At 38.1% G+C, this 26,689-nt stretch overlaps 1 protein-coding gene across 4 annotated transcripts in view; it reads left to right on the top strand.

Moving 5' to 3' along the window:
- Positions 1 to 26,689, top strand: part of NCKAP5 (NCK associated protein 5) — a 983,044-nt gene that overhangs the window by 504,709 nt on the left and 451,646 nt on the right. For all 4 annotated transcript variants that reach the window (XM_077956875.1, XM_028830652.2, XM_077956874.1 and 1 more), the window contains one exon: positions 13,055 to 13,188. In XM_077956875.1, coding sequence (XP_077813001.1) covers positions 13,055 to 13,188 — 134 coding nt within the window. The remainder of the gene's footprint in view (positions 1 to 13,054; positions 13,189 to 26,689) is intronic.

Here is a 26,689-nt window from a genome sequence, read left to right as displayed (position 1 = left end):
GCAGTTCTTCCTGGCCTAAAAGGTGGAGAGCCTCTGTTGTAGGTATTTGCATGTGGATGCATTATAACCTGTGTAATGGCACACCTGTGTAATGACACACCTGTTCTGATTGACAGTAGTACTAAGGTGGCAGGTAACTCACTGATTGGAACCATTTTCTTTGTGCATGTTGAATCTGATTCTTTGGCCATAAATCGTGAGAGTCTTAGCCTATATAAAAATGTACACTTGTGGAGCAATGTACGTAACATTCAAGGCCTGGTTAAAAATAAAAAAACACATGTTGTTTTCAATGTTGTTTTCTGAAGAAGGAGGCAAATTTTCTAGAAGGACTTTCAAGATACTAATATAAAAAGGATGAAAATGTTTTCTGATCTTGCCAATTACTTTTCCATCTTCATGCAGCGGTTTAATTTTGAGCTTATAAAAAGGTCTATATTGCAGAGGAAAGTAGTTTATATGAAAGTTTTACATATAAATCTAACTGGTCCAAATGCAAAACTCTACCAAATTCTTGAAAATGTGCTCTATTATTGACTGCCTGGAAAGGGCGATTTCGAAGAGGATCTTTGAATCTTCTCTGTCCACAGTGACAAAGACTTACGGTAGGTTGGATCACCCTGGACAAATTGATACCTTTTAGGACCTCAGTTGGACTTAGTGACCTCAAGCACCCTTCTAGGTCTAAAAACTTTCATTTCCCTTTGATGATAAGACCTCTAGAAAGGGGCAGATATTAATGTGCCCCTGTGGAAAAATAGCTCTTGCTGTGTTCAGTCAAGTCTGACAGAGCCTTCCAGGAGAGACCAGTTCTGAATGAGAAAGGACTAAACATTGCCAGGAGTGGAAACTGAGGAGAGATCAGGAGATTACAAAAGGGGCACCTGAGAACACAATTTCTGACACTCATATAAAGTGCATACAAAAGACCTACAGTCATGATGTAAGCGTTTCTGTGAGCTCTTCTATACCCAACGATGGGTCAGGCGGGTATTCTATTATTAATACTAGCAGTTGTAATCCACACTGACCTGTCTTTTATGAGTAGTATTTAGACCATGTGAAACCGGGTTTTCCATTTGCTTCCTCTGGTGACTGTGTTGATCCTTGAGAAAGTGAGATTATCTGTTGTGATGTTCTCCTCCGCTGATGTGGTTAACCAAGGGTTAAAGTGTACCTTCAAAAGAAGCCCTCTGATTGTCTTTTAAGAGTATATGTTTTCCCCTTCTGTAGATTAACTGTGCTCACTCAGCTCATTTATAGGTCTTTAATGATTTCCTCATAAAAATGATATTTCTGTTTAACCTTACCTCCCAGAAATAACACAAACTCTAATTCTTTAATATGTGGTGCTTTCAATTTCTTCTAACTTTGGTAATTGTATGAAATAAAGTACTAAAGCATTGAACCAAAGCTTGTGATTAGTTCCACATTGATTTTTTAAATATTCAAGCTGACCTTTTAACAGCATGATAAAATGTAAAAGTTTGCATTTGCTAACAAGGATAAGGGAAGCTGCTAAAAGTCCTGTTTTAAAATTTTTAAGTTTCTTGTATTGTCTAGGATGAAATAATGGAAGCCGGCTATGTAAAAACCAACCCACTTGTTCTCAAGTCTTTGTTTAAAGAAATATTCTTGTTTAAAGAAACTTTCCACAACGAAATGGGAAGTGCGAAGGCATCCCTAGTATGTTCTCCAAATGAATAAAAAGTAGTTGTAAGAAATTAATCATTACTGAGGTCCTCTCTGGCAGATTTAAAACAAAAGCTTCAGTAGTACCTTGTATAGTCAGTTGTTGACATTATAATTATTCTACTTTAAAAGAGTGCATAATTATAGTGACTACTCTAATTTCCAATACACGTAATTATACCCATTCACTGAAGGAAGGAATATAAGGATTCCAACTACAGGGTAAAAAGGATTCTTAGTCTCAATAGAGTTGTTTTTATTCAGTTTTTTTTTTCTTTCCACAATTCTACAAAATCTAGTAGAGTGAACAAAAAGAACAGGACAATGCACTATCCTTACAAATAGAATTATAAATGGCTTTGTTTGGAAGCTCCTGCAAATCCTCTCAGAAATTAAATTTTTAACTTAATAGTTATTGAACGAAAGTGAGTCATCAGTTAAGAGATTTGAATATGAAGTTGGAATTGCAATCCCTGGGCTTTCGGGAGAAGGCAACGGTAAGGGAAAGAAGATGACAGAGTGAAATGTATCTGTGGAGTTTCTAAACCAGAGAAAATCTCATCACATTATCCTCAGTCAGGATTAAGACTAAAAGTTGTTACCAATAGAAACTTTGCAAACCTAGAGCTAGCTGCCTACTAAGGTGGTGGGAGATCAAGAGGATTCATGTGGAACTTAACAAGTATGTATTGAACATTCTAGAAAGCTCAGCAGTATGCTAATATTCTGTGGGATTTTGTGACTGTTTATGAGGCCTAATCCCTGCCTAAAGAAAAGTGTGCTCTTTGAAGAGATAGGGAATAATATATTATTGATTATAATATGTATTATAATTGATATATAATAATATATTATTTTTTATATAATTTGTTATTTATTCATATAATGTTAGTATAATTTATATTAGCAAGCTTACTTATATATAATATGTATTATAAATATTATATAATGATTAACATGTCATATGTATGTGAAACAGTTAGCAAAGACTGTGGCATTATATATCCTGTAAAAAGCTAAGTTATAAAGCAAGAGCACAAGTCTGTGGGAGAAACCATAAATTAGGCGGGCGGTGAAGTAAGGGAGACATCAGAGTTGAGGCAGAGCAGGTGTTAACCTTCATAGTAAATACAGCTAAAGTTCAAGACTAGAGCGTAGGTGAGAGAATGAAAAATCTTGGAATCCTCCATAACAAAGAACAACGAGAGAAACATAGGGACCAAAAGTTTGAAATGCGAATGAAACTAGCCAGAGAATTCATCTGTTCTTCACTGATTGTGAAGGAACAGAGTTGGGGGTAAAATGGGGCAAAGATGTGTAGCCATTCTGAAAGTGCACGTGTGGTTCAGGGTAGAGAACGGCAAGCAAAAGGTGCTACCACAAAAACAAAAAACCTGAAACGCTGTCTAGTCTTTGTATGGAATATACTGTCTCCACAGAAAAGGAAACAATGTTTAAGACTTCAGCCAAGTATGTCTTTTTTTTTTTTTTTTTTTTTTCCTTTTTGTGGAGAACGGGGTCTCGCTATATTACCCAGGCAGGTCTCGAACTCCTGGGCTCAAGCTATCCTCCCGCCTCTGCCTCCCTGAGAGCTGGGATTACAGGCGTGAGCCACCGCGCCCGATGGCATTTAATAAAATTGACTTCTGAAAACTTCCAAGGGGATAGAATAAGCAGCTACTGTTAATTGTGATCAATTAACATGACAACAGAGAAAGATCTGTGACCAGGGGAGAAGAATGAGTCATTGACTTTTTATAGAAGGGCCTACTGGTTGAGGAAATAAAGCTCTTTTCTAAGTCAAGCTGAGAATTGAGCCTTTTGACTAAATAAACTCAAGGAAAAGATTGGGGTAAGGGAAAGAGAGTCTGAATTAAGCAGTGGACTATTGATAACAAGCTTACTACCTACCTGGGTTATTACTCAATGTCTTGCTTTCCTTGGTCAGCCCCTGTAAACATCAGATATTCAAAGACTTGAGAGGAATTAGTTTTCTGAGAAGCTTGTAGAAGTCACAAAGTCAGTGAGCCAGAAAACTCCGTGGAAAGGCCTTTTCCAACCCAAGGAACCATTGCTAATGAACGACAGTAAGGAAATTGTTCCTTTTTTGGTAGTATCTCACGTCTAGAGTCCACCCTGAGGAAGAATTATGTTGCTTAAACATCATTTAGATTCTGTCATTCTCCTCAAAATCTGCTGATACTCCCAGTCATTTCAGAATCAAATTAAAACCAATGCCTTTGGTGTCTCTATTTTATCACTCCTCTTCCTAATTGTGTAATGTCCAATATCATTGTTTCAACATTGCCTGGCTCTCTCTAACCCAAAACCTGTGCCCTTTGCCTCTTAAATCTTCACCCACTAATTATCCAAAACAAGGATGCCAGTCACCTTCATCAATATTAAGTGAAACTTAGACTTTCACTAACCCCCAAAATATGTGTATACACACACACCCCACTTATAGACATTGTATTTAATCTCTTTATGCCACTAATGTTATTTGTAATTGCTTATGCTTTTTCCTGATATGGTTGTGGCTAATTTAATCACTGTATAAGATATGAGAGTTGGAAGGGACCTTACCATTAATGTTAATTTAGAATCTTTCAGATGGAGGGAACCCTCCAATGATTAGAAGTGACACAAGAGGGAAACACAGATTTTCTTCTTTACAGGCCCTGGGGGTACATGATGTGGCTGAGGGCCACACATATGGAGGTCTAGGAGCACACGTAGAGATAGATCCATGAGCCAGTGCCTTTACTGGGGTCCAAGTTGTTATCCAAACAGGTTTCCTATGGGGAATGTTAATTGGTGAGTCTAAAGCAACAGGTGTGAGTTCCAGGTGGTCACACTGTGACCGAGGGTTAGTCACTGTGGCATATCTGCACAGCTCATGCAGGGGGTAGGGACAGCAGCGCCAGTCAAGCAGTCTGTGTCTAGCAGACCCATAGCAGGCAGTTGTGTAATGCAGATATCTGAATTGAACACACTGGGGAACTAGGAGTGGGAGTTAGGCATAGAACGGGAAACTCTACCAAGGATGACTGCGCCCTTCTTCTGGTATGAGAGAATCCAACTTATATTTAAAATGGAGGCCAAGGCAGCATAAAACAACATAAAATTATAAGAACTTACTATAGCAGTTTAGAAGTAGGTCTGGAGATGGTAAGTATATTTCCCAAGGTCACCTGGCAAGTTAATGGGGAGACAGAAACTGTAGCCCAGTCTGTTAGCCTCATGCCTTCTCCATTGTAGGAATCATGATGTGAAAATGAAGACACTTAGACTGATGAAAAATGTGAGAAGTGGATCAATGCATAAATTTTCATCCTATTTTCTGCTGTAGGATGACATTAAAAGCAAAACTGTGTTACTTTGTGTTGTGAATACAGTGTTACCATTTTATTATTGATTTGTAGCCCTAGTTGATAAATAATAAAGACCATTGACTATGCAATAAACAACTTCTTTTCTCTTGGTAGGATCCCAAAATTTGTCGTAATTTTTTCCACCATGACTTTACAATGCATATCAATCTCCATGTGCCAGACCTTTGTAGGATATGGTGAGGTTTCTCTTCAGATAATCGAATCAATCTTTTATTCTTTAATTCATAGTACCGTCCCTGCTTTTTGTTCTTCTTTTTTTCTCCTTTTTTTCGTTTTTGCCTTTGTTAGATGCCCAGGCACGCCACAGTACCAAGCGTTATCAGTACCAGCTCACGTTCCTTTCCTTATTTGGAAAGAGGACGAACTTTCTAGCTCATTACAGACACTCCTTCCCCTTTCACTCCACTTTCTTTTACGTGCCCACTCTATCTAAAAAAAATCAAATGTTTAGCCAACCGGGATTAGTTTGGATTGTATGACGTGACCCCAGCCAATGGGGAAAGGGTACAGGGGCAGGACTTGCATCAGGAATAAAGGCTCTCGTGCCCCTTTGTTCAGATGTGCTCTTGTGGCAACTGGCCAAGGGGTTACCTCTCTGCGCAGAAGTAAAATTGCTTTGCTAAGAATCCTTTGTTCAAGTGTTCAATTTCCTTAGGATTTTGAGTGGTATTCCTAACACCTTCATTTTATCTTGCTTTTCTTCACAACCCACCATGGAAAAACTCCTTTCATAGAGTTCACATCTCTATCCCTTTGCTAAGTAATAAGCACATATATAACCTTTGTCTAAGAAAATTTAGTCATATGGGGTGCTTCACCTGTGTCATTTCTGTTATAGAGCTCCTGTCTAGCATTGAGGACATTAAGATCCATCCAAGTGCCCATCTGTCTTACTTGCCCTTGAAATTTCTACTCTCTACCCCACCCTTCTCCTCTGCTGTATTTCTTTATCTCACCCTTTCTCCTTTCTTTTCCAAAAAAAAAAAAAAAAGAAAACACACACACACATAAAAACCAAGCTCTGCATCTTTTTTTTTAGTTAGAATAAAAGCTTTGTCTCTCTTGGGTGATGTTATCAGCACTGCAGATATATACTTGGCTATTTCTATCCTTGCATCTCAAAATCTGATTCTGATTCTTCTGTTACAGCCAACAGTACGGGTTTAAAAAAAAATCAATTCTTAAGTTCCTTATCTGTTTCTCTGCTTCTAGGATGACCGAATCTTTCATAACTAATGGGGATATTGAATTCAGAGATCTTTATGGGGGAAATATATTGCAATATGTGTGAAAAACAAACACAAGGCTACAATTAGATGCAATAACTATAGCTTAATTTAGATCCATTTCATACCGACTTGGTAGAGTTGGTTAATAGAGTTTTCCCAGTAAAAAATAGTTTTCATGAAGACATTAATTTTTCTGCTGATGTGTTTGGCTCATGGACTTCTGCAGAAAAAACACAGGTGTCAATTTAGATTCTCAATAGGAAGGGAGAGAATGAAAAGGATTGTTCTGGGTTTCCGGTAATTCTTAAGATGTTCGAGTATACATTGGATGTTGTTATTGGTGAATACCTGGAGATACTTGTGACTGGGCATGTTTTCTAGCGGGTAGCTTGCTTCTCAGGTTCCACGTTTCTCAAATGAGCTCATATGTTTTTCCGTCAATATACAGGAATATCATTGAATCACTTTGTCCTTCTCTGATGGCCTCTATTCATTTCTCACCTTAAGATCCTCTTATTATCCAAGAGTACTGATGTTTTCCCCATGATTCTTTGATCATAAAGTGTGACTCAATTCGAATGTTATCACTTGGACACATTTTCAGGAAATCTTTTGAAACACACCTATAGCGACTGCCTCTCAATTTTCATGTATCTCTCAGACATCAAGCCAGCACAGGATACCTGAGATGAGCTGGTACCTCATGACACTCATGAGGCAGGACTCATGGAGGGCTTGGAGCCTATGTGGGAGGTGCCTTTTGTTATGCTTGATGTTTCATCAAATATATGCCACATAAGGTGGTGCTAGAATTTCCAAGCCAAATAAATTCCTCTTTCTTTTTCATATTCTTTGAATCGTCTTTAACTCTGGCAGTATTATCACCCACTGATATAATGAGAATCACCAACTATAATTAGACCTCGAATAGAGGTACTTATTGGCTCTCCATATTTGAATCAAGTGTTAATGTGTTAATTTCATTCTGAAGTTTTGTCATACTGTACATCAAGCCATCTGTCTGAAATCATACTAGGAAATGAGAATAAAAAATAATGTATTTTAGGGAAGGCCAAACACAGGGTTATATATATTCTAGATGGCATTTGTGATTAAGTTAGCCTCTCCATTCTTACATCAAAATCATATTTAAAATGTGTTTTCTTTCAGGATTAATGTATGATCTGCTTAGGCACACATTTTTGAACTTTTTGAAATATCTAACTGATTTTTTAAATATTTAATGGTTATTAAAGACAAATGTTATACAGAATTTATCAAAAGTAGCTAAAGTATATTAGATGATATGAGTTGTGTAATTTTAGTTAGCCATATCTTATTTTTATATGGGATTTTTGAGTTTTTGAAGTGCCTTACCATACATTATTTCATCTATTATTCACAGTGATGCTATGAAATTGTCTTGGTTGAGTTCACTATCCCCAGTATACAGAGGAAACTGGCTTAAAGCAGTTAAGTTTTAAGTTAAGTAGCTTGTTCAAAACCACTTCTCTAGTAAATGGTGCAGTACAAACTAAAAGCTGGTAGCGTTATTTAATTTATTATATTTATTTTAAATATTTAAATATTTATATGAATGTTTTCCCATTCTATAATTTAGCCTCTTAGTTCTTTCTCCGTACTGTAGTCAGAATGAACTTTGCCAAATCTTAATCAAATCATCTTCCTCACTTGATTAAACCCTCGGTAATGAGTCATCATTTTACTCAGGCTATAGTCCCAAATCCGTCATGTGATGTTCATGGTCCTATGTGGTCTAGCCCTTATTCTTTTCCACCTGCATCCCATGCCACTCCTGTCCCCTGGCTCACCAGCGTCCAGCCACACTGGGCTTCTCTTCCTCCCTCCCTAAACGACAGAGGGCTTCGCACTTGCCACTCCCTGTGCCTGGAGTGCTGGTCCCCTCTCTTCACCTGGTAGCACCTGGTCATCACAGAGGTCTCAGTTTCAATGTGACTTTCTCAGAGAGGTCTTCTCCTGACCCACCAAACAAAATCAGTTTCCATCACTTTCACCTTTCAGCAAACTCTTCATTAAAAATCAATTTATACTGCTGTGTTATCTGTGTGATGTTTATTTAGCACCAGCCGTCTCCATTAGTCTGTAAGTCTAATGAAGCCAGGAACCATGTCCATTTGACTCAGTGCTGGTTTCCATGTCTAGTTCAGTGTTTGGCATGTAGTAGCTACTCAGTAAACATTTGTGGGCCAAGTGAATAAACGACTCCATGTTGGTGGTACATAGCTTCTTTTACATGCACGGTTTTCTATCAGGGAATAATCAGAATCTATATAGATTTTTCTTCATTTCCTTGAAACATACATGTAGAAATGACCTTTTGATACTTTAATGATTTAAGCAAGTTTTACAAAATTATCAGGACAAAAGTTCAGAAACTTAGATTACCCAGGGAAATGGAGGAATCTCCTGCATTTGAGGTTTAATCAGAGAATGGCTCAGTTAAGTTGCTGTGTGTAGGTTGTGAGGTATAGACAAGATCATTCTGTAGAACCATGAAGGTAATACCTGTCTTTCCGTTTGTATGTTTGATTCTTTGTCTAGAACTTAACTCTTTGCTCGTGTCCAAGTAGGAAAATTACTTTGGAATTCTACTCTTGATTTGGACTTCCTTTTCTTCACCATGATGTCCATAACTTGTATGTTCCTGAAAATTACTGCACTCTGTAAAACCACACAGTGGAAACCACAAGGCTTATGGGGGAAACAGGACTATGGGAACAATACTCAAAACTTTTTCAGTGACACACTAAAAACAAAAAGGTAGGAACTTAATACAATCGGTAGCCATGTGTTCAATGGTTAAAAAATACATAAATACTACAATAAATATGGTGCTTTACCTTGAAAGAGTTTTTTTGTGGAAGTTGGATATTAATAGGGATGCAGTTCAGAAGCTACTGTGAAGTGGTGGAAGGAACACTGTCTGAAATTGGAGGGAAAGTTGTAACACCACATGTGGATGGTTATGGCTCTTAATGCACATGGTGGACTGAGGTCTGTTTGAAATATGTGTGTTTTGATGCAGTTCAGCTGTGTGCAGTTGTCTGTGTTCCCCTAATTTTTCTCATGAATGAAATCAGGCAATCAGCAAACCTAAGATTTGTGTCATGCTCAAATTTTTTCATATCATATCAGTTGCGTTGGAACAAATTAGCACTTTTAAAAGACATGTTACAGCAGAACTGACAGTAGTAGGAGAAAAAAATGGAGACTTAGGGTCAGAAAAACTCAGTTCTAGCTCCAGAGCTGCCATTTCTAACCATGGAACCAGAGCAAGCTCCCTGCCTCTCTTTTTGGCCCCTACCCTTATCTTTAGATGGAGGTGATAATAACCAATATTGCTGAATTGTTCTGGAGACTGAATACAGTAATGAAGGTGGACACATTCTGTAAATTGTAGAATATTCTCCAGATTGAAGATATTTTTTGCAGAGTTTGCTCATTTCAGAGTTAGAGACAGCAGCTAATGAATAACAGAGTTGAAAGTTAACCCACTCACAGCTTTTCTTCAGAAAAAGAGGCAAACCTACCTTTTTACTAATAACAAAGCCCACCTCTATAAAGGGAAAGAAGAGCCTGTGACTGGCAAGTTTTGTTGAACACGTGTGTAACGTCACTGCTTAGACTCAGCCTTTGAGCCGTTGTTTGTGTTCCTGGTGCAGCGATTTAAGAGCTTTGGTAAGAGAAGCCAAAGGGAAAGGGAAGAGGTGACGAACATGGAGCATCTTGCTGGAAGAACATGGGAGGAATTGAAAGGTGATGATTGAGGAGCTTTGAAAATCATCATGAGGCTCTCCTAGGCAGGTGTCTTAAAGCCATCCCAGCTCAGTGGCTCTACAGAAAGAGAGATGTTGCTCTAGAAATGTGATCCTATCAGATTTGTAGCCCAGATTTCCATGATGTTGTCCTCTACTTACTGCTCTTCAGTACCTAGTGGCGTTGTGTAAATAACACCAACTGCTCTCCATCTCTCGTTACCTTTCACACTTTCTGCTGTGAAAGATCCAGAGCAAACATTTGGGAGATAAATTAAAATTACTTTGGGGATAGAATCAATATAGGGAATACAGAAAAAAAAAATAGCCCATCTATGGATACTATATTTTTTTCTGTGTTTAGCCATGTTTTTAAATTTGGGTACAAAGCTTTTTCATTTTTAGTAGGTGTGGATTATTGTCAAGCTTTGATGGATTAATTGAAATACATCTCATTTGAAGGGAATATATTTTAGTAAACAGCTTTTGCTCTCATAGTCTTAATTCCTTAGAATTTTCTCTGTGTTACCAGGGTTTGTGTGTGTGTGTGTGTGTGATTTTTTTTCATGTTTGAAAAGGCATAAATAAATTGAAGAGAAAAAGTTATTCGTGTGGAAAAGGTTCTCTCATGATCATGTTTTTGGGACTCTTTAATATGGCAGTGAGTGGATCTATGGAGCATTCTTTACTTTTGAAGGAAGGAGGGATGCTGTTTTCTCTGCAAAACTTCACTGTTTTTTGTTTTTGTTTTTGTTTTTGAGATGGAGTCTCGCTCTGTCACCCAGACTGGAGTGCAGTGGTGCAATCTTGGCTCACTGCAACCTCCGCCTCCTGGGTTCAAGCAATTCACTGCCTCAGCCTCCCGAGTAGCTGGGATTATAGGCGCCACCACCCCTGACTAATTTTTGTATTTTTAGTAGAGACGGGGTTTCACCATCTTGGCCAGGCTGGTCTTGAACTCCTGACCTCGTGATCCACCCGCCTCGGCCTCCCAAAGTACTGGGATTACAGGCATGAACTTCACATTCTTCATAGCATACTTTTTTGAACTATTTAGCATACTTTTGTTTTCTTGACCTGTCTCTGGAATCAAAGCACTATCTTCCAAATTCTGTAATATTGGTGACTTGGTTATGTTGCTTTTAGTCTAATCAGTCAATAAAAAGAGGAATGTCTATTGTATATATAACTGTAAAGAGTTTATTTTATTATAGTAAAATATATATCACATAAAATTTGCCATTTTGACCATTTTTGTAAAGAGTTAACTTTAATTAACCCATTTGCCTTCCACAACCACATTTTTCTTTCTTTCCAATGCTTCCAGAATGTCGTTGTCCAAAGTGACAGAATAAAGATTTGATTTAATTTTGATTTTAGTTTTTCTGTTTTCAGTAAAAGTAACTCATTATGGGAGTTAAAAGTAGATCATCAAAAAGTCAGGCCTGAGTAAGCAAAGGGCCAGCTTCAGAATCAATAAGCAAATATATTTCCAGCACTACCGCGTATTAGGTAACATGCTAAAATGTAACATATATCTGCACATAAGGCATCTTGAACAAATATTTATCTAGGTGGAGAATTATGATAAATTCACATGAAAAATAATAGTAGAAAAAGTGAAGACCTAAAGGGTAGTAAAGATAGTAGGTACTGTTGGAATTCAGGGAAGGGAGGAAATACAGTGATGAGGGATACGTTGTAGAGGACATGGCTTACAGCTGAGCCTGGAAGGAACCCTAGGCTTTCAATGGAGAGACCTAGGGAGCTTTTTACGCAGGAACAAAGGTACAGAGGCAGGGGATATGTAAGTATTTTTAGAGGATCAGGATTCATGTCTAGATTCTCATCTAATGTTTCTTTCATGATCCACAGAATGCCTTTTTTCTCATGAGTTAGAGCTGGAGAAAATCTGTCGTTGCTGTCACTTCCTGTGAATATGCCACATGCGATAAATCATATTTAATCCATAGTGCATGGTACACAGTCATAGTGTTTGGTTTATTTCAAAACAGAGGTCTCTGGTCTCTGTTTCTCTTCTTTCCTTTTAAGTATGCATGTCCCTCGTGATCAGACATTACATCTATGGTTTTCACCATAGAGTATATATCCTGTGTACAAAATGCTCAGTTTAGTAACAGCAATAACAATAACAGCACGGCATGCTTTTTAAAAAAGGCAACAACAACAACAACAACAACAAAACAACTACAAAACAAAAAAGACATTAGTGTAGCTGACTCAGTGCTGTCAGGAGAATCTGAGCTGTGTGCTTTCTACCAGTTCCAGGGATGAGTTTGTGCTAAACCATCTATTCTGTGCCATCTAGTTCCTCTTTCAATCCCTGATACCCGTTCGTGAGATGAGCCAGTTATCTAGGATTATAAAAACAGTGGGTGGCTTGGCCTAGTTTTATCTCTGAAGACCTAACTGGACAAAATGAAAAACAGTTCTTGAGCCTCACTCTCATCAGCTTCACGTTCTAATTACCTTGAAATTTTCAATCCTTCTATAAAAACAGTAATGTTCTCTTTCAAGGATATACCAGAGATGGAAGAGATGAAATAATTCTGAACAGGTAATATTCTTACTAATTATTATCTGACTTACTGTGCATTCGACAGTATTTTTGGGTCACAGTTCTTCACAGCGTGCTCTCTGGGTTAGTGGAAATTATTCAAGTGTTAGAATTTAGTCATCTGGGACTCAAAATCTATTACCTTCTGGTTTATGTGACCTTGCACAAATTACTTAGGTATCTCTGATCATTGGTTTCTTTGTCTATAACAAGAGATTAAGAACAGGACCTACTTCGTGGGGTTGTTTGAAGGATGAAATTCATATATATATATAAAGCTCAAGTTATCACTTGATAACCAGCTATTTCTTATTTTTGTCATAAACACTTTCCTAAAAGTCATTCCTTTTGTGCCTTTTATAGCATGAGAAGCTGATACATGAACTGGAAGAGGAGAGACACTTACGCCTTCAAAGCGAGAAGCGGTTGCAGGAGGTGACCCTAGAGTCTGAGCGCAACAGAATTCAGATGCGTGGCTTGCAGCAGCAGTTCTCCAGGTATTGTTCTTAACTGAGCAGATTGCTTCCTGAGGTGCATCTCTCTCTGCACCCATAACACCTTGGATTGAATGTCCATTGTGTAAGCTTCTGTTGTGTTTGATGAGCAATTTACTAACCATTTAGACCTTCTGTTCTGACTAAAGCATCCTATCGCATCCAGACCAATTTTCTGAAACCGTCCATTTGCACCTGACATGATCTTTATTGAGACTGGTTGTCTTTTCTTTCCTGATGGCTTCCCTAAGGGTCTTCAATTGAGTTGTGGTGACTTTGCAGCCAGTAGGCTTGTCCTTTAAAAGGCCAGCCAAGAGCATGAGATTTCACTGGTCGTCGCAATCCTATTTTAAGACAAAGAGAGAGTATGTGAATCTAACAATTCAATAAGCTCTTCTTCTTTGCTTAGAGGAAACACTAAGGAGTTAAAAAAAAAAAAAATCAGTGAGTTCCTGTCCTTAAAAAGATATCACTTAGAACACTTGAATTTGGCCAGGCTCAGTGGCTCACACCTGTAATTCCAGGACTTTGTAAGGCCGAGGTGGGCCGATCACTTGAGGTCAGGAGTTCAAGACTAGCCTGGCCAACATGGCAAAGCCCCATCTCTACTAAAAATACAAAAATTAGCCAGGCGTGGTGGCAGGTGCCTGTAATCCCAGCAACTCGGGAGGCTGAGGCAGGAGAATCACTTGGACCCAGGCGGTGGAGTTTGCAGTGAGCCAAGATTGAGCCACTGCACTCCAGCCTAGGCAACAAAGCGAGATTCTGTTACCAAAAAAAAAAAAAAAAAAAAAGGGGGGAGAGAGAGAGAGAGAGAGAGAGAGAAACAGATCACTAGAATTTGAAAGGAAGATTCTGAAAAAGTAGTTCCTAGATTTAATTCTAGCAGTTGGAATCTTTCAGTTTCCAATTATAGTTAATATGGGGGCAGTTGATTGTTCAAACTATTATGTTAAAGTCCCTTCAATTCCATGGGAGAAATCCCCCAGAAAATTGTGCTTTTACAGCCCTGGGACCAGATATCGGCACCTTGTGAAGGACAATCTGCGTTCATTTCTATACTTCACCATTTATAAAATCAGGAAAATAATTTGTTTCAATTTTCTCTCCTGAGATTATCCCAGGCAGTATCCATGTTTGAGAAGTTGCCCTAAAATCCTCATGAACAAACTGCGTGGGTCTTGTCTTTAACTTTTCACTGGGATTTGGAGAACACTGTGACCGGTGACAGATAAGATAGCTTTGTCATTATGAAGTTTTTATAATGACAGCTTAATTTTTAGATGTGTTGCAGGGAGAGAACAAACACAGTTGAGCCTCCAGATAATTTACCTCATTATGGCCAATACTATATATGTGCTTCAACTTTGGTGTAGGGGTTCGTGGAGGAACAGGACAAGAAGGATGGATGACTCCTGTGTGGTCAGCATTATAATTTAACACCCTGTTCAACACCTGAAGCCCATGATAATACACAGGTGCTGTAGAAATGCACCAGTCAATACTTTAATAAATGCATGTCCCCACCCCTCATAGGCTATTACTTATATCACCTTATGCTCGATTTTTCATTCAGTTTGATGGCAACGCTCTCTTTGTGTCTCCTAACCAACTTAAAATAATAGATCCACCCCTCCAAAGTGAATTTAAAATAAGCACTGCTTGGTAATATTGGTTGTTTTAATGGCACAGGATAGGAGGAGGCAGATCTTGCTCTCCTTGCACTGTCTAATTGAGATGTCTCTATATTCAAGCTATTGATTTAGGTGGCAGGAGACACATGGCGTAGTAAATTATATTCATGTGGTGCCGGGTCATCTGCTGTAAATCAGATGCCAATCCCATACAGATTTCAGTTACACAAGAGTCAAGACTACATCCTGGGCTGAAAGAGAAGATAATTATGTATACAATAAATAGTGGCTGGTTTTTACATACTTCTTTTGTGAGGGATTTTTATCCTATTATAATTAGTTTTCTCGTGTAAAGTGTCACTGAAACTGAAAAGTTCAAGTCCGGAGAACTAATGTAAATCAGTAAAAGACATGGAGGGGAAAAGCATGTGTAACAGATAATTATACAATAATTTGAGCAGACCCACTGAACCATTTCTGATGGCCTTTCATGGTTTAAACTTTGGTTTTTAAGGTATTTCTAGTTATGTTTAAATAATCTTAGTAAGTCTTTGAAAAATTCTCAATATTATAGAATAAGCCTTTATTGCATCACCCTTGGACGAGGTTAGCATCCAATATGGTCATCTAAATAATTTACATAATATAAATGATTCTATTGAATTAGAAACTTTTATATTCATAATTTTCTTCTTTTTTTCTCTTGGGTCGATGAGTTCATTTTGTGCATGATGATATCTGGGATGTGGAGTTACTTTTTAACATTGTTCATGGGCTGAGGTTACTTTTAAAAACTAAGCTAATAACCACTTTCTCAAAGAATGTGGTATGGTTTACAATAAAAGGTAGATTTACAATAGGGCTGATAAAATAAAAACAAAATAAAGGTCATGAAAGGAGAACGTGACAAGTTATCACCTTCACATAGCCCAAGAAGTTTTCTGAGTATGAGCATGTAATTTAGCTCTAAGATTCCTGGCAGACAAGATCAAAAGGAAAAAAAAAAAAAGGAATATTTAATTATTATCTCATGGCCAAAGGCTACTACTCCTTAGAGAGGAATATTATCTCTGTTAATCAATTCGTAATAGAATGTATCACATAGAACACTTCATAGAAGACACTGAAGGATACAGTAGACATGGTCCAAAATGGTGCAAATTAGGATTAATTCTTGCAAGGGCTACGGCTTTCACTGTGTCACTTATATCTGGAAAGTTAAGCTGTTTTTCAAGGTCCTAATATATGGAATAAAAATGCTGAGTCATGTCTAAGAGAGCACAAGTAAAATAAGAACTACTCCGGTACTCTGATGTTTAAAGTTCTCAAGTCAACCATTATACCTCAGTTTCACAGGAACCTCCTGATGTATACATGTGCCTTTCTAATACTATGAATGTGGGAAACAGAGGCATAAGATGCTGAGGCCTGGCCTGGGCTGGGTGACATGTTTTCTTGCTATGTTTGATGACCTTGTAGGCATGGGAGCCTCTAAACAGTAGTTAGGGGATTCCAAGTCTCAGCTTCAGTAACAAGGTGAGTCAATGGAGGGAGGAGTGGGTAATGAAGTTCGATGCTGGGACAGTTAGGTACACATGGGAAGCAGAGTTCAGGTGTCAGGATGAGTGATTCAGGAGAGGTAGTCCAAGGCTTAATTTTATGCAGTTTCAGCTATGTGATGAGTCTGACGGCTTGAAGGCACCAGGCAAGCCTGAACATTTGTGATTGTCTCTATTAATGAGTAATGGGATCACTGAGGTGATAAAAATCTATACAAATGCTTGAATGGGTAGTTCCTTTTTATATCACCACCAAACCTTCAGCCACAGTCCCTTCTTCCCTCTTGACCTCTGATTAGGCTATAATGATCAGAAATGGTCCAAAGTTTAGGCAATAAAAAAAAATTGGATATGCCGCCAGAGGTTACCTAATCAGCTCTAAGCTCATAAATCAGAAATTGCCTACATTGAGGGTGATTCAGACAGGCATAACAAACTTGGTTCGGACCATTTACATTCTTTAATGTAAATATGGAGGAAAAAAGATACTTGCATTAAGCCTTCTTCACAGTTGAGAGAGCACTTCAATAAGGTGGTAGTTAGAAGTAGGTGGTGATATCTTAGGGCTGCCGCTTTATCTTATTATTTGGTGATATACATCAAAAGTGCTCCAGATGTGAAAGTGGTTGTTTCACCCATTGTCTGTGTGGCTGGGCATATTTTATGAGGGATTAGATTTGTAACTGTCTAAAATTCCATATTCTCCCCACTCTCCCCACTCCTCTAACTGCTTGTTTGAATTGTGCCAAGGTGAATGCTGTAGATGAGACTGTGGAACTGTCTTCCCTTGTATGTAAAGACAATCACTGTTTGGACCCCTGGATTTATTATCCCTGTTGAGGTAATGAAGTGTTTGTGTATCAGTTAGATTCACGTGGAGGAGCACTTTCAGGAATATTGTCTCCAAGCTAGGTGGGGGATGTTGAGTTGAAATAACAGTGATTTACAAAAAAAAAAAAAAGTAGAGTAATAGGATCACTTAGGTGATAAAATGAGGAGATAAGCAACTCTACAGAGTACTGATTTCGTATATGTAATTGTGCATACCATGCATGATTTGCATAGGTGTCTCTGTTGGTCCCTTTGGAAATAATCTAATCAACTTGTAGATGATGATGATGATGATGATTGAGACAGGGTCTGGCTCAGGTTCCCCAGGCTGGAGTGTGGTGCAGTCTCAGCTTACTGCAACCTACCTACAGGTGCATGTCACCACGCCTGGCTAATTTTTGTAATTGTGGTAGACAAAGTTTTACCATGTTGCCCAGCCTGGTGTCAAACTTCTGGGTTCAAGTGATCCTCACACCTCAGCCTCCCGAAGTGCTGGTGAGCCACCATGCCAGGCCCAATTTGTAGATTATTAATGAAAGCTGCTGTTTTCAACAGGAAACAAACACTTTTATTGTGTGCCTAGTAACACCGTATGGGCCCACAGAAAAGTAGAATTCAGATAGAGAAGTCTGATGTACATATATGAGCGTAACAACATATTTATAGCTTAGCTGTAAATAAAGGGGACTTCTGTCCAGATTCAGAACAGCCAGACTTCATACTTGCTAATGGTTTATTACGCTGAGGCATGGATAGTCAGATGAAATTAATGATTGCATAGTGACAACAATAATAATACACATTTTTATTGTGTCACAGCTCTGTACTGCAGCATGTTGGAAATTTAAATTAAAATTGATCTGGCAGATTTAGCACCTGGCAGACATAATTTGTAAACGTTCTTAGCAAACCATATTACAACCCAAGTATCAGGAATCAAGATACTTGATTTCAGGCCTCTTCAGCCTTGAAATGTTCCGTGTGTGTTTGCACCAGTCATTGTACATCTAAATAAGGGGGAATAATTAAGGTTTGCCACTCATATTTGACCAGGATAGTTAAAAATCACCCAAATGGAGCTCAAGCTTTCACTCCCTACCTTGAAGATTTCTCTGCACCTGTTCCGACCTTCTCCCCTGGCACCGTCATCCACTGCCTTGAAGCTATTTCTTTGCTTACTGTAATGGGGATTCTCCCATCACAGTTGATTGCTGTGCTGAAGTGCAGTCTGCTGCATGCTGAACTTCAAGGAGTCATAAATGGAGATGGTTTTACCACTTAACTCGTTCATTGGTTGCTGTTCACATTATCGGCTCTCAGAGACTTTATGGAATCCTAGGGTTCATTTTCTGCTGCCCATTTGGAAGCGGTAGGCACCTGGCATAGAAGTGTGTGTTGAAGAGGATAATATGCCCTTAAATGTTCTACCCACGTACTCCCTTCTGCTTCTGTATCTGTCTGGTACATTAAAAGAACATTTTCTCTGCATCTTTAGAAGGAGGAAAACGTAACAAGATGAGTAAAGCTGTCAATTGACCTTTGGACAAGCATCAGCACAGAGCTCTTCCTCTCCTCTTCCGCACTTGTTCCCATGTCTGACTGTTCGTCAACTTTAACCTGTCTCAGAGGCCGGCTCTCCTGAGTGCCTTGTTCCTCCTGATGGATACAGAGGGCAATTTTCTTTCGAATTGGAATTGCTACTTCCACATCATCAACAGAATTTCTGCCTGAGGCTTTTTGTAAAAATTGGGGCCTCTCATCTGTTGCTCTGTGTAAATGAAGATGGCAAAGCAACATTGGTTGAAGGATAAATTTTCTTCCAATTACAACAGATGGAAGAAAAGATTTTAAATGGCATCTTTTAAAATGCCTGGATAACATAATATGGATCATATTTTGATGTCAGAAGTTTATATCTTAGCGATCTAGCATGTAAGGTCTCCCTTAAGCAAAGCAAGGGAAATCCAAAACCAATTGTGTAGCAAACTGGAAAGAAAGGCTGTTTTTGGCTCCCTGGGCAAATACTTACTGAAAGTTGAACGTTACTATATTCTTTTGTATTTCTCTTTCTGCCTAATAAATGATGAGATGGTCATATGTTTCTTCTTAAATTTTTTAAAGAGCTTTATGTTTTTGAGTAGACAGCATGAAAGTTATATTGCCTATTATTCATCCCTGTAGAGAAAACAGTATTAACACAGAGTATAGTTTCAATTTCATTGCAAAGAGCGCTGTCTTCTTTAATGGGTTGTCCGGGACCTGGTGTCAGTGTACCTCTAAGTAGCTTAATAACTCTGGTTAAGTAATTTGACCCTTTTGGGTCTCAATTTGCTCATCTGTAAAATGAGTAAATTCAATTACATTATAGTTTTATAAATGCTTTTTATGCCTTTTAAAAGGCCCTGCATTAGAAATGACATGCACTTACTTATTGGGTGAAGTAATAATTTCACGTTTGTAACCAGGCCTTCCTGAAGTTTCTAACAGTGAGTTTTATGTTGAGGTCTTGGAGGAGACTGTCTTATTGTCCATGCAGTAATCACAGGGAGGCTCTGTGGGACCGGGTTTTGGCCACGTCTATTTTGGTTACTTGACTCTGGAGAAGTTGAAATTAGAAAACTGCCGAGCCTAGATGAGAAATTTCTGTCAGGGACAGCCAAAATTAAATACTGGGGAACCTGACTGGCAAAATAAACTTGAGATACTCTGCAGTGAACATATAACCAAGACTGCTCTTGGCTCTGATGTTGTCCACTTTAGGATTTATTTGAACTGGTTTGGTAAAAAGTCTAAACAGAGAGAACTTTATGACAACCAGAATTGTTTTCACTTTTTAATAATTTCTCTGAAGAAATAGCCATCAATAAAAATACCAATGATTTAGTCTCTCCTCTAAATGTGTTTTAATAACATATTATAACTTCTAATACATTACTGTCCCTGCTCCAACACACTTTTTCCTTTAAGCAAATGTGTGAGATATAGAATAATGTTTTAAAATTGAAAACTAAATTGATTTCTACTTTCAATAATAAATGTTTTATTTTTTGGTGCAGTTTATAGAAAATCCACTTTTCTTACGTTTACAGTTTAGATAAGTTTGGGCAAGCATTGACCCTCGTGTAACCACCACCACAATTAAAATACAGAATATTTTCATGTCCTGGACCAGTTCTCTCCCTCCCTCTTTGTTCTCATTTCCCTCACAAGCCCCTGGTAACTACTCGTCTTATTTCTCTCTCTGTAGTTTTGCCTTTTCCAGAAAGGCTTATAAACGACGAAGTCATAAAGTATGGAACTTTTTGGTCTGGTTTCTTTTACTTTGTGTGATTCTTTTGAGATGTGTCCATGTTTTTGCAAAAATCAGTAGTTCATTTTTTTATTCGTGAATAGTATTCTGTTAGGTAGATATACTACTATTTGTTTATTCATTCACCTGTTGATAGACATTTGGATTCTCTCCCGTTTTGAGTGAATGTGATTAAAGCTGCTATCAACATTCGTGTCCAGGCCTTAGAGCGTTTACCTCTTGGGCAGATAACTAGGGTGGGACCACAGAGCCATATAGTAAGCATTTGTTTAATTCCATAAGAAACTGCCAAACTCTTTTTCCAAATTATCTGTGCCTTTTTGCATTTCTACTAGCAATGTGGCAATATATAGGAGTTCTAGTTGTTTCATATCCATACATGCTTCTTCAAAAATGAAACAGACACAGGAAGTCACACACAATAAATGTCTGGCTTAAGGAATAATTCTAAGGTGAACGGCTTTGTAACCAACGCCGCTGGTCAAGAAAGGAGTCAAGAAAGGAGACTCTACCAGCCTCCCGGAATCCCATCTGGGTGCCTCTTCTCAGCCTCAACCTTTATCTTTTCCAATAAGCTATTAGTCGGACTTTATAGTAATAACCTTCCTGTGTTTTTCATAGTTTCATCATTTAATGTGCATCCCCAGACCCTTCAGTTTAGTCTTGTGCATCTGTTAAAAAAACAACTGGATATGTCTTTTAAGTTTTTTTGAACCTACAGGTTACTGTCCATCCCTTCCTTTTCTTTCGTCTTTTATGCATTAAAGACCTAGAATATTTGACCTGTAGAGTTTCCCACAGTCTAAGTTTTGTTGATTACCGTACTTGGGATTGGGCATCATGTTCTTCTGGCATTGGTATTCTCTGCAAATTGGCAGCTATTTTCATACATTGCTCCTAATAATGATCTAAATAAAGAGTTAAAGGTTGCTGCCTATCCAAGGGACAGATATTGTTTGTGCTCCTGTTCCTCTCTTATACTACCACCCATAACCTTTGCCATCATAAACATTAAATAAATTTTTGTTGATTGAAGAATGAATGAATGAATATCTTCAGTAAAGTAGAAAGATGCAGCCAGAGTTCTACTAGACTTAGGTTAAACATATAGAAGAATTTTACAGATAGTGTGTTTATGACAGAAATTTGCTTCCAAGGGAGGTTGTAGAATGGCCATTTCTGGGGATCTTTAAAATTTTGATAATACTCATCATTCTTAGAGTTATAAACTGTGATGGCCTGGGAGGATGAAGACCTGATTTCTCATCTCTGGGCTTCTGTGATGGAATGCTCACCTATAAAAGATAAGTTGCCTGTTTCAGAATACTCTTTGCAGAATTCTTTCTGCAGGGCACTAAATGGAATTTGGTGCATTGACAGTTTACTTCCCATAGGCTAAAGTTTACTCTCCAAGAGTGTTTTATGGCTCTCAGATAACATGTATACCAATCTCTCTAAGGTTTGCGTATGGGGCAGAGGCAGAGGCAGCAGTCCCAGTAGTATAGATTATTGTTCTGATGACTTTTTTGGTCCATAGGCAGTGCATTAAGTCTAAGTGCTAACTGTAAACAGTTGGAACCGTTCTTTGGAATCCTTTATTTAATTTGTGAGAAATAATTCTGTTAAGATGGTCCTTGTTTATAAATGTCTACATCTGTTGCTAACAAACAGCTTCAAGCTTTTAAGAATGTTTCCTGAGAATAAAGCAGAGAGTTAGCTATGCTGAAGTCATGGGGTTCTGACAAAATAAATGTGTTGTAGTTTTCATTAAACTGTGTTTCAGAATTCTTTGCACACTTCTCCTGTCCAAAGGTTTTCACCTGTCGTTTACGGTAATAACAACTGACAGCATGCATTTTCTCAAGACAGAAATATACATTTCTTTTTCCTTGCTTATTTTCTGTAACCGCTTTAAGCAGTTGTGTTTTACAATAAGCATTTTAATTAATATTGATATCCCCATGGTTACAGAAATGACAGTACTTTTTACTTTCATTTTTTATTATTTCCAAAAGCATTCCCTACATTATTTCATTCATTTCTCATTATAACCTTACATATGATAGGGAGAGCGTATTATATGATATTGAATCAAATATATTAATAATAATAAATATTATATTGAAGCTTAAACAATGAAGTAACTTGCTTATGATCACATGGCTATGTGAACCCCAACCCGGAACCCAGGGCTTCTGACTTCTGGTCACACACTCTTTCTGCTCCCTCATTTATTCGTTTTGTAGTTTATAATCTGTAATGGAAAGTGGAGCTTTTAAAAATGTATTGATAGATAATAGATGTACATAATTTTGGAGTACAAGTGATATCTTAATACATTCATATAATTTGAAAATATGAAATCAGTGGTATTGTGATTTCCACCACGTTAAATATTTATCTTTTGCTGGAAACATTCACATTATTCTCTTCTAGCTATTTTGAAATATACAATAGATTGTTTTAAGCTATATTTACCCTACTGATCTAAGCAATTGTATTTCATGCAGAATTCAGCCTTGCTCATAGATTTACGTGCTCTGCCACTTACAGTATTTCTTAAACTTAATTATTATCACCCTGCTGAGATCGCACCTAAGAGACTCTTGGGTCAGAGGGATAGATACAATTATATCAAATTAAAAGGAAAACTGGGCCAGGCGTGGTGGCTCACACCTGTAATCCCAGCACTTTGGGAGGCCAAGGTGGGTGGATCACCTGCGGTCAGGAGTTTGAGACCAGCCTGATGAACATGGTGAAACCCCATCTCTACTAAAAACCACAAAAATTAGCTGGCATAGTGGCAGTCACCTGTAATTACAGCTCCTTAGGAGGCTGAGGCAGGAGAAGAATCACTTGAACTCAGGAGGCGGAGGTTGTAGTGAGCTGAGATTGCACCATTGCACTCCAGCCTGGGCAACAGAGTGAGACTCCGTCTCAAAAACAAACAAACACACAAACTGGTTAACCATGATTTTTCTTTTTTTTTTTTTTTTTTTTTTTCTTTTTTTTTTTTTTTTATTTTTTTCTTTTTTTTTTTTAATTTATTTATTATTATTATACTTTAAGTTGTAGGGTACATGTGCATAACGTGCAGGTTTGTTACATATGTATACTTGTGCCATGTTGCTGTGCTGCACCCATCAACTCGTCATTTACATCAGGTATAACTCCCAATGCAATCCCTCCCCCCTCCCCCCTCCCCATGATAGGCCCCGGTGTGTGATGTTCCCCTTCCTGAGTCCGAGTGATCTCATTGTTCAGTTCCCACCTATGAGTGAGAACATGCGGTGTTTGGTTTTCTGTTCTTGTGATAGTTTGCTAAGAATGATGGATTCCAGCTGCATCCAAGTCCCTACAAAGGACTCAAACTCATCCTTTTTTATGGCTGCATAGTATTCCATGGTGTATATGTGCCACATTTTCTTAATCCAATCTGTCACTGATGGACATTTGGGTTGATTCCAAGTCTTTGCTATTGTGAATAGTGCTGCAATAAACATACGTGTGCATGTGTCTTTATAGCAGCATAATTTATAATCCTTTGGGTATATACCCAGTAATGGGATGGCTGGGTCATATGGTACATCTAGTTCTAGATCCTTGAGGAATCGCCATACTGTTTTCCATAATGGTTGAACTAGTTTACAATCCCACCAACAGTGTAAAAGTGTTCCTATTTCTCCACATCCTCTCCAGCACCTGTTGTTTCCTGACTTTTTAATGATTGCCATTCTAACTGGTGTGAGATGGTATCTCATTGTGGTTTTGATTTGCATTTCTCTGATGGCCAGTGATGATGAGCATTTTTTCATGTGTCTGTTGGCTGTATGAATGTCTTCTTTTGAGAAATGTCTGTTCATGTCCTTTGCCCACTTTTTGATGGGGTTGTTTGTTTTTTTCTTGTAAATTTGTTTGAGTTCTTTGTAGGTTCTGGATATTAGCCCTTTGTCAGATGAGTAGATTGCAAAAATTTTCTCCCATTCTGTAGGTTGCCTGTTCACTCTGATGGTAGTGTCTTTTGCTGTGCAGAAGCTCTTTAGTTTAATGAGATCCCATTTGTCAATTTTGGCTTTTGCTGCCGTTGCTTTTGGTGTTTTAGACATGAAATCTTTGCCCATGCCTATGTCCTGAATGGTACTACCTAGGTTTTCCTCTAGGATTTTTATGGTATTAGGTCTAACATTTAAGTCTCTAATCCATCTTGAATTAATTTTCGTATAAGGAGTAAGGAAAGGATCCAGTTTCAGCTTTCTACTTATGGCTAGCCAATTTTCCCAGCACCATTTATTAAATAGGGAATCCTTTCCCCATTTCTTGTTTCTCTCAGGTTTGTCAAAGATCAAATGGCTGTAGATGTGTGGTATTATTTCTGAGGACTCTGTTCTGTTCCATTGGTCTATATCTCTGTTTTGGTACCAATACCATGCTGTTTTGGTTACTGTAGCCTTGTAGTATAGTTTGAAGTCAGGTAGCGTGATGCCTCCAGCTTTGTTCTTTTGACTTAGGATTGTCTTGGAGATGCGGGCTCTTTTTTGGTTCCATATGAACTTTAAAGCAGTTTTTTCCAATTCTGTGAAGAAACTCATTGGTAGCTTGATGGGGATGGCATTGAATCTATAAATAACCTTGGGCAGTATGGCCATTTTCACGATATTGATTCTTCCTATCCATGAGCATGGTATGTTCTTCCATTTGTTTGTGTCCTCTTTGATTTCACTGAGCAGTGGTTTGTAGTTCTCCTTGAAGAGGTCCTTTACATCCCTTGTAAGTTGGATTCCTAGGTATTTTATTCTCTTTGAAGCAATTGTGAATGGAAGTTCATTCCTGATTTGGCTCTCTGTTTGTCTGTTACTGGTGTATAAGAATGCTTGTGATTTTTGCACATTGATTTTGTATCCTGAGACTTTGCTGAAGTTGCTTATCAGCTTAAGGAGATTTTGGGCTGAGACAATGGGGTTTTCTAAATATACAATCATGTCATCTGCAAACAGGGACAATTTGACTTCTTCTTTTCCTATCTGAATACCCTTGATTTCTTTCTCTTGCCTGATTGCCCTAGCCAGAACTTCCAACACTATGTTGAATAGGAGTGGTGAGAGAGGGCATCCCTGTCTTGTGCCAGTTTTCAAAGGGAATTTTTCCAGTTTTTGCCCATTCAGTATGATATTGGCTGTGGGTTTGTCATAAATAGCTCTTATTATTTTGAGGTACGTTCCATCAATACCGAATTTATTGAGCGTTTTTAGCATGAAGGGCTGTTGAATTTTGTCAAAAGCCTTTTCTGCATCAATTGAGATAATCATGTGGTTCTTGTGTTTGGTTCTGTTTATATGCTGGATTATGTTTATTGATTTGCGAATGTTGAACCAGCCTTGCATCCCAGGGATGAAGCCCACTTGATCATGGTGGATAAGCTTTTTGATGTGTTGCTGAATCCGGTTTGCCAGTATTTTATTGAGGATTTTTGCATCGATGTTCATCAGGGATATTGGTCTAAAATTCTCTTTTTTTGTTGTGTCTCTGCCAGGCTTTGGTATCAGGATGATGTTGGCCTCATAAAATGAATTAGGGAGGATTCCCTCTTTTTCTATTGATTGGAATAGTTTCAGAAGGAATGGTACCAACTCCTCTTTGTACCTCTGGTAGAATTCAGCTGTGAATCCATCTGGTCCTGGACTTTTTTTGGTTGGTAGGCTATTAATTGTTGCCTCAATTTCAGAGCCTGCTATTGGTCTATTCAGGGATTCAACTTCTTCCTGGTTTAGTCTTGGAAGAGTGTAAGTGTCCAGGAAATTATCCATTTCTTCTAGATTTTCCAGTTTATTTGCGTAGAGGTGTTTATAGTATTCTCTGATGGTAGTTTGTATTTCTGTGGGGTCGGTGGTGATATCCCCTTGATCATTTTTAATTGCGTCGATTTGATTCTTCTCTCTTTTCTTCTTTATTAGTCTGGCTAGTGGTCTGTCAATTTTGTTGATCTTTTCAAAAAACCAACTCCTGGATTCATTGATTTTTTGGAGGGTTTTTTGTGTCTCTATCTCCTTCAGTTCTGCTCTGATCTTAGTTATTTCTTGCCTTCTGCTAGCTTTCGAATGTGTTTGCTCTTGCTTCTCTAGTTCTTTTAATTGCGATGTTAGAGTGTCAATTTTAGATCTTTCCTGCTTTCT

This window comes from Macaca mulatta, chromosome 12 (genome assembly GCF_049350105.2).
Source record: "Macaca mulatta isolate MMU2019108-1 chromosome 12, T2T-MMU8v2.0, whole genome shotgun sequence".
Taxonomy (NCBI): Eukaryota; Metazoa; Chordata; class Mammalia; order Primates; family Cercopithecidae; genus Macaca; species Macaca mulatta.
This window is presented reverse-complemented; position numbering and strand designations above follow the sequence as displayed.